The following is a 13,379-nucleotide window of genomic DNA, read 5'->3' on the forward strand; positions in this document are numbered from 1 at the left end:
AAGGAAAAGAGTTGATTCTTTATTCGAATCCCGTCCCGACCAGAAATGCTCCGTGGGACATCACAAGAATTGACGTCACGTAGCTCAGTCATTAGGCGCAGATAGCGAAAGCAGGAAAACAATGGACGGGAAAAAGCGCTCCAAGGTGTAATAAAGTTCAAAACAAAAGCTATAATCCATCGAATAACTTTACTGAGAGATTTGAGCAGGGTAAAACACATGACCAACACTTTTACCACCAACCGGAAACATAGCAACCAGGCTAGCAACGCACCTCCTTTACGGCAGCTGTCGCAACCTTCTTAATGCAACTGCAGCACATACATATATATACAACATATCTCCCTTTTTTAACTTTTGTTTTTCTTTCCTTGTAAACGTTACAAAATCACACTGTAGATGTGTTGTCTGTCTAATTATAAATAATGCAGACGAGGCGTGTTGGCTGAGTACTTGACGTTTACTTTCACAGCGTGGCAACATGCAACACTTTTCGGGGCTACCGCGCATGCTCGTAACTCCCGTTGCATGCTGGGTAGTGTAGTTGTTATATTCTCTAGCTCATAACATTTTTCCCCCATAAAGAAATAATGTTAACTCAATAAAGTGTATTTCTTTTTTTAGCTTGAACTTTTCATTTTTTAGCATTGTAACCACATTTGCAAAGAACTTTTCTCTTCATAGAATTTTCTTTCAATAAAGAAATAAAGTGCAAAAATGTCAAAGCATCATAACAAACAGTTATGTTCCAATAGCAGCAGAAGTGCACTTTTTGGAGAGCTGTATTATTTTCAGTTTTGTGCCCAAGGGACTGATTTTATTTAACACTATATTATTATTTATACACCTATAGTGATCACAGAGACAGCTTGTTTTTGTGTTACTGTATATATTTGTTTTTCTGAAAAATCCCACTTAATATACTTTGGGTAACAACAGTCAATATTTATTTTTTTTATTTTATTTTTTTAGGTGGGTAACAGTCAATATTTATTTATTTATTAGATTTTATTTTTTTATTATATAATAAAAGTGAGTTTTTGTTAAACCAAATATTGTGTGTTTTTTTTCCATATACAACAACCTATCTGGACTCCATAAGAGAATCGATAAGGAATCGGTTCGATAAGGAGGATTCGATAATAGGCTCGAACTCGATAATTCCTTATCAAACATCATCCCTAGTAGTAGACATATAAAAACATCAAAGTTTTCTTCGACAAAAGCGCATAAAACCAACAAAATAATAGTTCCAGCATAAAATGGACAGATATATCTGAAGTTGATCTCGTAACTTAAGTGTTGAAAGTCAAAGAAAAACCTAATAAAAATGTACCACTTTATGAGTGGGGCACCTTTTGGATACCAAATATATTCAGTGATTTTTTATTTATATTTTCACTGTGATTACTCAAAAATATGAAATAATTAAAATCAATGGTGTCCTTCATTATTGATATTTTAGGGCTCTAATGACTAAATACTGCATATTTCAGTTTTACTATAAAAAAAACTAAGTTGTTTTTGACAGAAAAGCCATAAAACATTTTTTTTAATTTGTATTACTTTATATCAACTTAAAGTTGATATAAAGATTTCCTGTAAGTGTTAAATAATTTTAAAAAAATAATAATCTGACTCATTTTTAACATTTTAATGACTGAGACTCTTTATGGTCCCCAGGACCCCTAAAGGTAAAATAAATAAAAAATCCATATATTTTGTTATGGTTTGAAAAATATCAAAATGGCCCCCACATGCTTTAATTTTTCCGTGTGCGACCCTCAGTGGAAAAAGTTTGGACACCCCTGAGTTAATGCATGTGATTAATCATCGCATACATCATGTATACATTCAAATGAATCATGCTATTTATTTTAACCGTACATGCTGCCTTACTTCAACCAAGGATGATGAGACACCGACTGTGCATATTGCACTTCAAAATAAAATCAGATGGGACTTTGGATAAAAATGATAGCAAGTTTTGAGCAAATGAATGACTGAAATCAAGTAAAACATTTTTTAAAAATGTTCCTGAATGACATTCTGACAATAAAATTGCATTTGCGTCCAAATATCGGGCTTTTTTTTTTTTGTAGGTTAAATGAAATTATACAAGCTAATAATAACATGTGATTAATCACGATTAATCCAAATTCAAGGTTGTGATTAATCATCCATCCATCCATCCATCCATTTTCTACCGCTTGTCCCGTTCGGGGTCGCGGGGGGGTGCTGGAGCCTATCTCAGCTGCATTCGGGCGGAAGGCGGGGTACACCCTGGACAAGTCGCCACCTCATCGCAGGGCCAACACAGATAGACAGACAACATTCACACACTAGGGCCAATTTAGTGTCATGATTAATCCAAATTCATATTTGTGATTAATAATAATGAATCCAAATTCAAAGTTATGGTTAATCGCGATTAATCCCAATTCAACATTGTAATTAATCTTGGTTAATCACAATTCAAAATTGTGATTAAATTAGATTTTTTTTTTTTACATTTGATAGCACTAATTATCACACAATTATCGATGCATTTATCATATTTGTAATAAAAATTGATGGATACATTGTAGAGATGTCCGATAATATCGGTCTGCCAATATTATCGGCCGATAAATGCGTTAAAATGTAATATCGGAAATTATCGGTATCGTTTTTTTTATTATCAGTATCGTTTATTTTTTTTTATTTTTATTTTTTTAAATTAAATCCACATAAAAAACACAAGATACACTTACAATTAGTGCACCAACCCAAAAAACCTCCCTCCCCCATTTACACTCATTCACACAAAAGGGTTGTTTCTTTCTGTTATTAATATTCTGCTTCCTACATTATATATCAATATATATCAATACAGTCTGCAAGGGATACAGTCCGTAAGCACACATGATTGTGCGTGCTGCTGCTCCACTAATAGTACTAACCTTTAACAGTTAATTTTACTCATTTTCATTCATTACTAGTTTCTATGTAACTGTTTTTATATTGTTTTACTTTCTTTTTTATTCAAGAAAATGTTTTTAATTTATTTATCTTATTTTACTAAATTTAAAAAAAAACAACCAAAAAAACACCAAAAAAACCGATAACGATAATAAAAAAAACGATACCGATAATTTCCGATATTACATTTTAAAGCATTTATCGGCCGATAATATCGACAGGCCGATATTATCGGACATCTCTACTCCACATGTGTTCATTCATAGTTGCGATGCCTTCAGTGACAATCTACAATGTAAATAGTCATGAAAATAAAGGTAACACATTGAATGAGGAGGTGTGTCCAAACTGTTGGCCTGTACTGTATGTTCATAATATGTCTGTTGAATGATCAGATACAATTAAAGTCAAAATACATGCAATTGTAATGTCAAAAAAGAAATACATTTAGTGAGAAAAATCAAGTGCTGGACTGACTCACATTTTTTCTAGAGTGTGGTGGGCCAGGTGTGGCCCCTGGGCCTTGACTTTGACACCTGTGCTGTAACCTATTATCTGCAGCAGTGGCAGCCCTATGTGCACCTGGATACTGGACTTTCTCAGGAACAGACCTTAGAATGTCAGGATAGGAAACACCTGCCCTCTCCTCCTGAACACAGGGGCACCTCAGGGGTGTGTCCTCAGTCCCCGACTTCACCCCAGCATTGTCATGTTTGCTAACAACATTTACACGGGTGGACTACGGCGGGAGGCCAGTGGATTCATCAACAATCAATCTCAGACGCCACAGATCGTTCAAGTGCAGAACCAAACAGCCTAAACAGGTTCTAAAGACGTGCGTGCCCCCCCCCCCCCCCCGAGTGAAAGCAAGTCCCTCACCTTTCACCATGGACAGCAGGCTGGTGGGTACGGTGCGCGTCTCCGTGAACTTCCGCAGCTCCTCCAGTTTGGTCTGGTGCATCTTGCGGCAGTGGCGCCTGATGCTGCGGCGCGAGTTGAAGTCCTGACCGCACAGACAGCAGGAGATGGTCACATCATCCACCTGTGCAGGGCAGAAACACAAAACCATGACTGTGCTTGTACATCAGTTCGGTTCAGTTCCAGCTTGGAACGAGGGCTGCAACAACTAATCGATTCAATCGATTAAAATCGATTATAAAAATAGTTGCCGATTAATTTAGTCATCGATTCGTTGGATCTATGCTATGCGCATGCGCAGAGGCTTTAAAAAAAAACAATTTTAAAAAAAATTCAAAAAAAAATTATTATTTTTTTAAATTTTTAATTTTTTTAATGTCCTGCCCAGCTTCTCGGGCAAATCATATAGCAGATGTAGATGCCCGTATCGGCTGTTCAGATTTACTTTGCAAAAGAGAAGTGTAGGATACTTCTCTTGTTGCCTTACTTGTATTTTGACTTTATTAAATGTATTTATATTATCATTTGGTGCAGCCGGGCCGGAGCAGGAGGGGATAGAAAGAGAGAAAAAGGAAGACAGAGGGGGGAATTGTGGGGACAAGAGGGGGATTAGACAGAGAGACAAAAACAACAACAGCAAACACAACAACAACAACAGAGCAACATCAGCAAATACGACATGTACAAATATGATGGTAAAAGTAATAGCAAATAAGCAGTTAGCTAAAATAAAAATAAAAATACAGAAATGACAATGAGCATTATTACACTAAAAATGGAGCAATATGAATACCAATAGAAATATTGCTATTGATTTTAAATAAACCTTTATTTATAAACTGCAACATGTAACAAACAGCTGAGAAACAATAATCAAAATAAGTATGGTGCCAGTATGCTTTTTTTTCCCCAATAAAATACTGGAAAGGATAGAAATGTAGTTTGTCTCTTTTATCCGATTATCAATCGATTAATCGAAGTCATAATCGACAGATTAATCGATTATCAAATTAATCGTTAGTTGCAGCCCTACTTGGAACATGCATACGATACAATGTAACGCAGCGACACAATTCCAGTTGTGTCATTACAGCACGTCCGAAAAGGAGTAAACCAAGCTTTTTTGAAATGGACGGCCACTGCATGTAGGACACTTAACATCTGTGAAGATCTAGTGCTGCAAGATCTAGTGCTGCAAGATCTAGTGCTGCACGATCTAGTGCTGCAAGATCTAGTGCTGCACGATCTAGTGCTGCAAGATCTAGTGCTGCAAGATCTAGTGCTGCACGATCTAGTGCTGCAAGATCTAGTGCTGCAAGATCTAGTGCTGCAAGATCTAGTGCTGCAAGATCTAGTGCTGCAAGATCTAGTGCTGCAAGATCTAGTGCTGCACGATCTAGTGCTGCAAGATCTAGTGCTGCACGATCTAGTGCTGCAAGATCTAGTGCTGCAAGATCTAGTGCTGCAAGATCTAGTGCTGCACGATCTAGTGCTGCACGAAAAAAGAAGAGAAAAACTAGCTATTTTGAATCTTTTTGAAAAAATTTAAAAAAGAATTTATGGAACATCATTAGTCATTTTTCCTGATTAAGATTAATTTTTGAATTTTGATGACATGTTTTAAATAGGTTAAAATCCAATCTGCACTTTGTTAGAATATATAACAAATTGGACCAAGCTATATTTCTAACAAAGACAAATCATTATTTCTTCTAGATTTTCCAGAACAAAATCTTAAAAGAAATTCAAAAGACTTTGAAATAAGATTTAAATTTGATTGTACAGATTTTCTAGATTTGCCAGAATAATTTTTTTGAATTTTAATCATAATAAGTTTGAAGAAATATTTCACAAATATTCTTCGTCGAAAAAACAGAAGCTAAAATGAAGAATTAAATTAAAATGTATTTATTATTCTTTACAATAAAAAAAAAAAAGTAATTTAACATTGATTTAAATTGTCAGGAAAGAAGAGGAAGGAATTTAAAAGGTAAAAAGGTATATGTGTTTAAAAATCCTAAAATCATTTTTAAGGTTGTATTTTTTCTCTAAAATTGTCTTTCTGAAAGTTATAAGAAGCAAAGTAAAAAAATTAATGAATTTATTTAAACAAGTGAAGACCAAGTCTTTAAAATATTTTCTTGGATTTTCAAATTCTATTTGAGTTTTGTCTCTCTTAGAATGAAAAATGTCGAGCAAAGCGAGACCAGCTTGCTAGTAAATAAATACAATTTAAAAAATAGATGCAGCTCACTGGTAAGTGCTGCTATTTGAGCTATTTTTAGAACAGGCCGGCGGGCTACTCATCTGGTCCTTACGGGCTACCTGGTGCCCGCGGGCACCGCGTTGGTGACCCCTGGTTTAGACATTATTGTGAGGTTTTGTATTAGTGTTCCTAAAAATAGATATAGCGGCCCCCAGACACATTTATTTCTCTAAATTTGGCCCCCGGAGTCAAAATAATTGCCCAGGCTTAATTTAGAGTAAAGTGTTTTGCTGCCTACCCCACTGGTGGATTCCTCGTCCTCAGCCTGTGGTGGTTCCTGCGTGGCCTCGTCCTCCTCTGCGTCACGCTTTTTCTTCCCCTGGCTGTGGTGGCTTTGTGCCGGACTCTGTGGACCACCGAGCGGGTCTGTCTCAATCTCCATGGACTCTCGCTCCCAGGCGACCGGACTCTCCCTGGCACTGTCAACAGCGGCACACCGTGGTCAGCGTCGTTTATGGCGAGGAATCGAGTGCGTTTGCCAAGCGCCTACCTGGGGGCCCTTGATGGATAGCGCGCCAAATCCTCCTCTGTGGTCAAGTACTGGTACACGGCCTTGCTGGTGGTCTGGATGGGCTCCAGCCGGACCACATAATCCGGCCGGTCGCCTCTGTGATATATGATATCCGTCAAATCCTTGAGGGCCACACTCTGCCGGTCATCTCCTGCCAGCGAGAGAAAACAAGAATGACATCTGGGAGGTGAAAGACTGAGGGAGAAAGATGCCGTTTAGTGGGTGATCCTCGATGATGACAAATAACTGCGGTTCAGCACTTCAACAAAATACCACTCAGGCGCTGGTAATGAACCCTGCATTAAGGAGCAAGTTCATTACCAACACAATCAGTCTACATAACAGCAGACGAAAGAGTGAGACAAATGCCGTGAGACTCGATGATAGTCGTGCCTTTGCGAGTGCGCGGCGGCCATGTTGGCGTGCGTGCAGGTGTGAACACTCACCGTCGTACTCCGGCAGCCGTGTCAGGCAGTAGTACTCTTTGTGCGTGATGAGGTTAGGCAGGCCTCTGAAGAGACTGCGACACACTTTACACTCGAAGATGGTGTCCACCTCCCGCAGCAGCATGTGCCTCAGCTGGCTGGTGCCTGCAACACCCGCAGCAACACTTTCTTACAGTACTGACTTTACAAACGCTCATATGAGCAGGCGTGTCACTGAGGGCCACATCGCACTTATGTTTGGCCCTGGAGTGCCTCTTCGAACAGTGAATACTATTATTACAGTTGTTTAATGCATTTTATTAGTAGATTTTTTTAAAGTAAAATGTAAAAAAATGATGGTAAGTTGCAATCATTTCACCTCAAAATTTTGTGTATTTAACTGTAAATGTAAAAAAGGCAGCTCAGTTGCCAGAATTTTACTGTAAAATTTACATTTGTTTTTTTACTGTAACTTCTTTAAAAAAACTGCAATTTTACAGTAAAATGTTGGCTTGAGCTGCCAGTTTTTTTTTCGTTTTTTTTCTTACCGCAATCAGAATCACTTTATTAATCCCCGAGGGGAAATTAAATTAATTTAAGTAAAAAAAGTATAGTTTTTTTTCATTTAGAGAAAAATGTTGTAAAAACCACAGATAATTTCAAAATGTTCCCATGAAATCTAGTCAAGTTGCCAGAATTTTACTGTAAAATTTACATTTGTTTTTTACTGTAAATTAAAAAAAATAAAAAACTGGAATTTTACAGTAAAATGTTGGCACTTGAGCTGCCAGTTTTTTTTAGTTTTTTTTCTTACCGCAATCAGAATCACTTTATTAATCCCCGAGGGGAAATTAAATTAATTTAAGTAAAAAAAGTACTGTTTTTTTTCATTTACAGAAAAATGTTGTAAAAACCACAGATAATTTCAAAATGTTCCCATGAAATCTAGTCAAGTTGCCAGAATTTTACTGTAAAATTTACATTTGTTTTTTATTGTAATTTTTTTTTTTTTAAACTGGAATTTTACAGTAAAATGTTGGCTTGAGCTGCCAGTTTTTTTTTGTGTGTGTTTTTTTTACCGCAATCAGAATCAGAAATACTTTATTAATCCCCGAGGGGAAATTAAATTAAATTAAGTAAAAAAAATACTGTTTTTTTTTTTCATTTAGAGAAAAATGCTGTAAAAACCACAGATAATTTCAAAATGTTCCCATGAAATCTATTGCTACTTTGACATTGCACAATTTGATGGATAACTTGCTTTGAAATGATTATTATTAATATTTATTTCTATCTAAAAAACAGTTTGAATGTTTGATGATATATTTTTGCATAGTTAGACAATATTTAAATGGTAAATGGGTTGTACTTGTATAGCGCTCTTCTACCTTTTTTTTTTTTAAGGAACTCAAAGCGCTTTGACACTATTTCCACATTCACACACACATTCACACACTGATGGCGGGAGCTGCCATGCAAGGCGCTAACCACCACCCATCAGGAGCAAGGGTGAAGTGTCTTGCTCAAGTTGCCAGAATTTTACTGTAAAATGTACATTTGTTTTTTTACTGTACATTTTTTTTTAAAACTGCAATTTTACAGTAAAATGTTGGCTTGAGCTGCCAGTTTTTTTTCGTTTTTTTTCTTACCGCAATCAGAATCACTTTATTAATCCCCGAGGGGAAATTAAATTAATTTAAGTAAAAAAAGTACTGGTTTTTTTCATTTAGAGAAAAATGTTGTAAAAACCACAGATAATTTCAAAATGTTCCCATGAAATCTAGTCAAGTTGCCAGAATTTTACTGTAAAATGTACATTTGTTTTTTACTGTAAATTAAAAAAATTTAAAAAACTGGAATTTTACAGTAAAATGTTGGCTTGAGCTGCCAGTTTTTTTTGTGTGTGTTTTTCTTACCGCAATCAGAAATACTTTATTAATCCCCGAGGGGAAATTAAATTAATTTAGTAAAAAAGTACTGTTTTTTTTCATTTAGAGAAAAATGCTGTAAAAACCACAGATAATTTCAAAATGTTCCCATGAAATCTATTGCTACTTTGACATTGCACAATTTGATGGATAACTTGCTTTGAAATGATTATTATTAATATTTATTTCTATTTAAAAAAGGGTTTGAATGTTTGATAATATATTTTTACACAATATTTAAATAAACATAATTTGCGATTACATGCAGTACATTTTTTCTTCTGTAAAATTTACATTTGTTTTTTACTGTAAAAAATTTTTTTTTTAATGGAATTTTACAGTAAAATGTTGGCTTGAGCTGCCAGTTTTTTTTATGTGTTTTTTTACCGCAATCAGAATCAGAATCAGAAATACTTTATTAATCCCAGAGGGGAAATTAAATTAATTTAAGTAAAAAAAGTACTGTTTTTTTCATTTAGAGAAAAATGCTGTAAAAACCACAGATAATTTCAAAATGTTCCCATGAAATCTATTGCTACTTTGACATTGCACAATTTGATGGATAACTTGCTTTGAAATCATTATTATTAATATTTATTTCTATTTTAAAAATGGTTTCAATGTTTGATGATATATTTTTGCATAGTTAGACAATATTTAAATGGTAAATGGGTTGTACTTGTATAGCACTCTTCTACCTTTTTTTTTTTTAAGGAACTCAAAGCGCTTTGACACTATTTCCACATTCACACACACATTCACACACTGATGGCGGGAGCTGCCATGCAAGGCGCTAACCACCACCCATCAGGAGCAAGGGTGAAGTGTCTTGCTCAAATTGCCAGAATTTTACTGTAAAATTTACATTTGTTTTTTACTGTAAATTTTTTTTTTTTTAAACTGGAATTTTACAGTAAAATGTTGGCTTGAGCTGCCAGTTATTTTTGTGTGTTTTTTTTACCGCAATCAGAATCAGAATCAGAAATACTTTATTAATCCCAGAGGGGAAATTAAATTAATTTAAGTAAAAAAGTACTGTTTTTTTCATTTAGAGAAAAATGCTGTAAAAACCACAGATAATTTCAAAATGTTCCCATGAAATCTATTGCTACTTTGACATTGCACAATTTGATGGATAACTTGCTTTGAAATGATTATTATTAATATTTATTTCTATTTAAAAAAGGGTTTGAATGTTTGATAATATATTTTTACACAATATTTAAATAAACATAATTTGCGATTACATGCAGTACATTTTTTCTTCTGTAAAATTTACATTTGTTTTTTACTGTAAAAAATTTTTTTTTTAATGGAATTTTACAGTAAAATGTTGGCTTGAGCTGCCAGTTTTTTTTATGTGTTTTTTTACCGCAATCAGAATCAGAATCAGAAATACTTTATTAATCCCAGAGGGGAAATTAAATTAATTTAAGTAAAAAAAGTACTGTTTTTTTCATTTAGAGAAAAATGCTGTAAAAACCACAGATAATTTCAAAATGTTCCCATGAAATCTATTGCTACTTTGACATTGCACAATTTGATGGATAACTTGCTTTGAAATCATTATTATTAATATTTATTTGTATTTAAAAAATGGTTTGAATGTTTGATGATATATTTTTGCATAATTAGACAATATTTAAATGGTAAATGGGTTGTACTTGTATAGCGCTCTTCTACCTTTTTTTTTTTTAAGGAACTCAAAGCGCTTTGACACTATTTCCACATTCACACACACATTCACACACTGATGGCGGGAGCTGCCATGCAAGGCGCTAACCACCACCCATCAGGAGCAAGGGTGAAGTGTCTTGCTCAAATTGCCAGAATTTTACTGTAAAATTTACATTTGTTTTTTTACTGTAAATTTTTTTTTAAAACTGCAATTTTACATTAAAATGTTGGCTTGAGCTGCCAGTTTTTTTTTCGTTTTTTTTCTTACCGCAATCAGAATCACTTTATTAATCCCCGAGGGGAAATTAAATTAATTTAAGTAAAAAAAGTACTGTTTTTTTTCATTTAGAGAAAAATGCTGTAAAAACCACAGATAATTTCAAAATGTTCCCATGAAATCTAGTCAAGTTGCCAGAATTTTACTGTAAAATTTACATTTGTTTTTTACTGTAAATTTAAAAAAAAAAAAATACTGGAATTTTACAGTAAAATGTTGGCTTGAGCTGCCAGTTTTTTTTCGTTTTTTTTCTTACCGCAATCAGAATCACTTTATTAATCCCCGAGGGGAAATTAAATTAATTTAAGTAAAAAAAGTACAGTTTTTTTCATTTAGAGAAAAATGCTGTAAAAACCACAGATAATTTCAAAATGTTCCCATGAAATCTATTGCTACTTTGACATTGCCCAATTTGATGGATAACTTGCTTTGAAATCATTATTATTAATATTTATTTCTATTTAAAAAATGGTTTGAATGTTTGATGATATATTTTTGCATAGTTAGACAATATTTAAATGGTAAATGGGTTGTACTTGTATAGCGCTCTTCTACCTTTTTTTTTTTTAAGGAACTCAAAGCGCTTTGACACTATTTCCACATTCACACACACATTCACACACTGATGGCGGGAGCTGCCATGCAAGGCACTAACCACCACCCATCAGGAGCAAGGGTGAAGTGTCTTGCTCAAGTTGCCAGAATTTTACTGTAAAATGTACATTTGTTTTTTTACTGTAAAAAATTTTTCAAAACTGCAATTTTACAGTAAAATGTTGGCTTGAGCTGCCAGTTTTTTTTTTCGTTTTTTTTCTTACCGCAATCAGAATCACTTTATTAATCCCCGAGGGAAAATTAAATTAATTTAAGTAAAAAAAAGTACTGTTTTTTTTCATTTAGAGAAAAATGTTGTAAAAACCACAGATAATTTCAAAATGTTCCCATGAAATCTAGTCAAGTTGCCAGAATTTTACTGTAAAATTTACATTTGTTTTTTACTGTAAATTAAAAATTAAAAAAAATGGAATTTTACAGTAAAATGTTGGCTTGAGCTGCCAGTTTTTTTGTGTGTGTTTTTTTTACCGCAATCAGAATCACTTTATTAATCCCAGAGGGGAAATTAAATTAATTTAAGTAAAAAAAGTACTGTTTTTTTTCATTTAGAGAAAAATGCTGTAAAAACCACAGATAATTTCAAAATGTTCCCATGAAATCTATTGCTACTTTGACATTGCACAATTTAATGGATAACTTGCTTTGAAATCATTATTATTAATATTTATTTCTATTTAAAAATGGTTTGAATGTTTGATGATATATTTTTGCATAGTTAGACAATATTTAAATGGTAAATGGGTTGTACTTGTATAGCGCTCTTCTACCTTTTTTTTTTTTAAGGAACTCAAAGCGCTTTGACACTATTTCCACATTCACACACACACATTCACACACTGATGGCGGGAGCTGCCATGCAAGGCGCTAACCACCACCCATCAGGAGCAAGGGTGAAGTGTCTTGCTCAAGTTGCCAGAACTTTACTGTAAAATTTACATTTGTTTTTTTACTGTAAATTTTTTTTAAAAACTGCAATTTTGCAGTAAAATGTTGGCACTTGAGCTGCCAGTTTTTTTTCGTTTTTTTTCTTACCGCAATCAGAATCACTTTATTAATCCCCGAGGGAAAATTAAATTAATTTAAGTAAAAAAAAGTACTGTTTTTTTTCATTTAGAGAAAAATGCTGTAAAAACCACAGATAATTTCAAAATGTTCCCATGAAATCTAGTCAAGTTGCCAGGATTTTACTGTAAAATTTACATTTGTTTTTTACTGTAAAATTTTTTTTTTAAACTGGAATTTTACAGTAAAATGTTGGCTTGAGCTGCCAGTTTTTTTTCTCGTTTTTTTTCTTACCGCAATCAGAATCACTTTATTAATCCCCGAGGGGAAATTAAATTAATTTAAGTAAAAAAAGTACTGTTTTTTTTCATTTAGAGAAAAATGCTGTAAAAACCACAGATAATTTCAAAATGTTCCCATGAAATCTAGTCAAGTTGCCAGAATTTTACTGTAAAATTTACATTTGTTTTTTACTGTAAATTAAATTTTAAAAAAAACTGGAATTTTACAGTAAAATGTTGGCTTGAGCTGCCAGTTTTTTTGTGTGTGTTTTTTTTACCGCAATCAGAATCACTTTATTAATCCCCGAGGGGAAATTTAATTAATTTAAGTAAAAAAAGTACAGTTTTTTTCATTTAGAGAAAAATGCTGTAAAAACCACAGATAATTTCAAAATGTTCCCATGAAATCTAGTCAAGTTGCCAGAATTTTACTGTAAAATTTACATTTGTTTTTTACTGTAAATTAAAAAAAAAAAAAAACTGGAATTTTACAGTAAAATGTTGGCTTGAGCTGCCAG

At 33.7% G+C, this 13,379-nt stretch overlaps 1 protein-coding gene across 1 annotated transcript in view; it reads right to left on the minus strand.

Annotated features, from left to right (window-relative positions):
• The window catches only part of LOC133662523 (zinc finger protein 800-like), a 70,740-nt gene that overhangs the window by 10,169 nt on the left and 47,192 nt on the right, over positions 1 to 13,379 (minus strand). Inside the window, exons 5-8 of the mRNA XM_062066606.1 lie at positions 7,103 to 7,246; positions 6,636 to 6,807; positions 6,384 to 6,564; positions 3,841 to 4,003 (exon numbers count right to left, since the gene is read on the minus strand). Coding sequence (XP_061922590.1) covers positions 3,841 to 4,003; positions 6,384 to 6,564; positions 6,636 to 6,807; positions 7,103 to 7,246 — 660 coding nt within the window. The remainder of the gene's footprint in view (positions 1 to 3,840; positions 4,004 to 6,383; positions 6,565 to 6,635; positions 6,808 to 7,102; positions 7,247 to 13,379) is intronic.

This window comes from Entelurus aequoreus, linkage group LG12 (genome assembly GCF_033978785.1).
Source record: "Entelurus aequoreus isolate RoL-2023_Sb linkage group LG12, RoL_Eaeq_v1.1, whole genome shotgun sequence".
NCBI classification, from domain to species: domain Eukaryota; kingdom Metazoa; phylum Chordata; class Actinopteri; order Syngnathiformes; family Syngnathidae; genus Entelurus; species Entelurus aequoreus.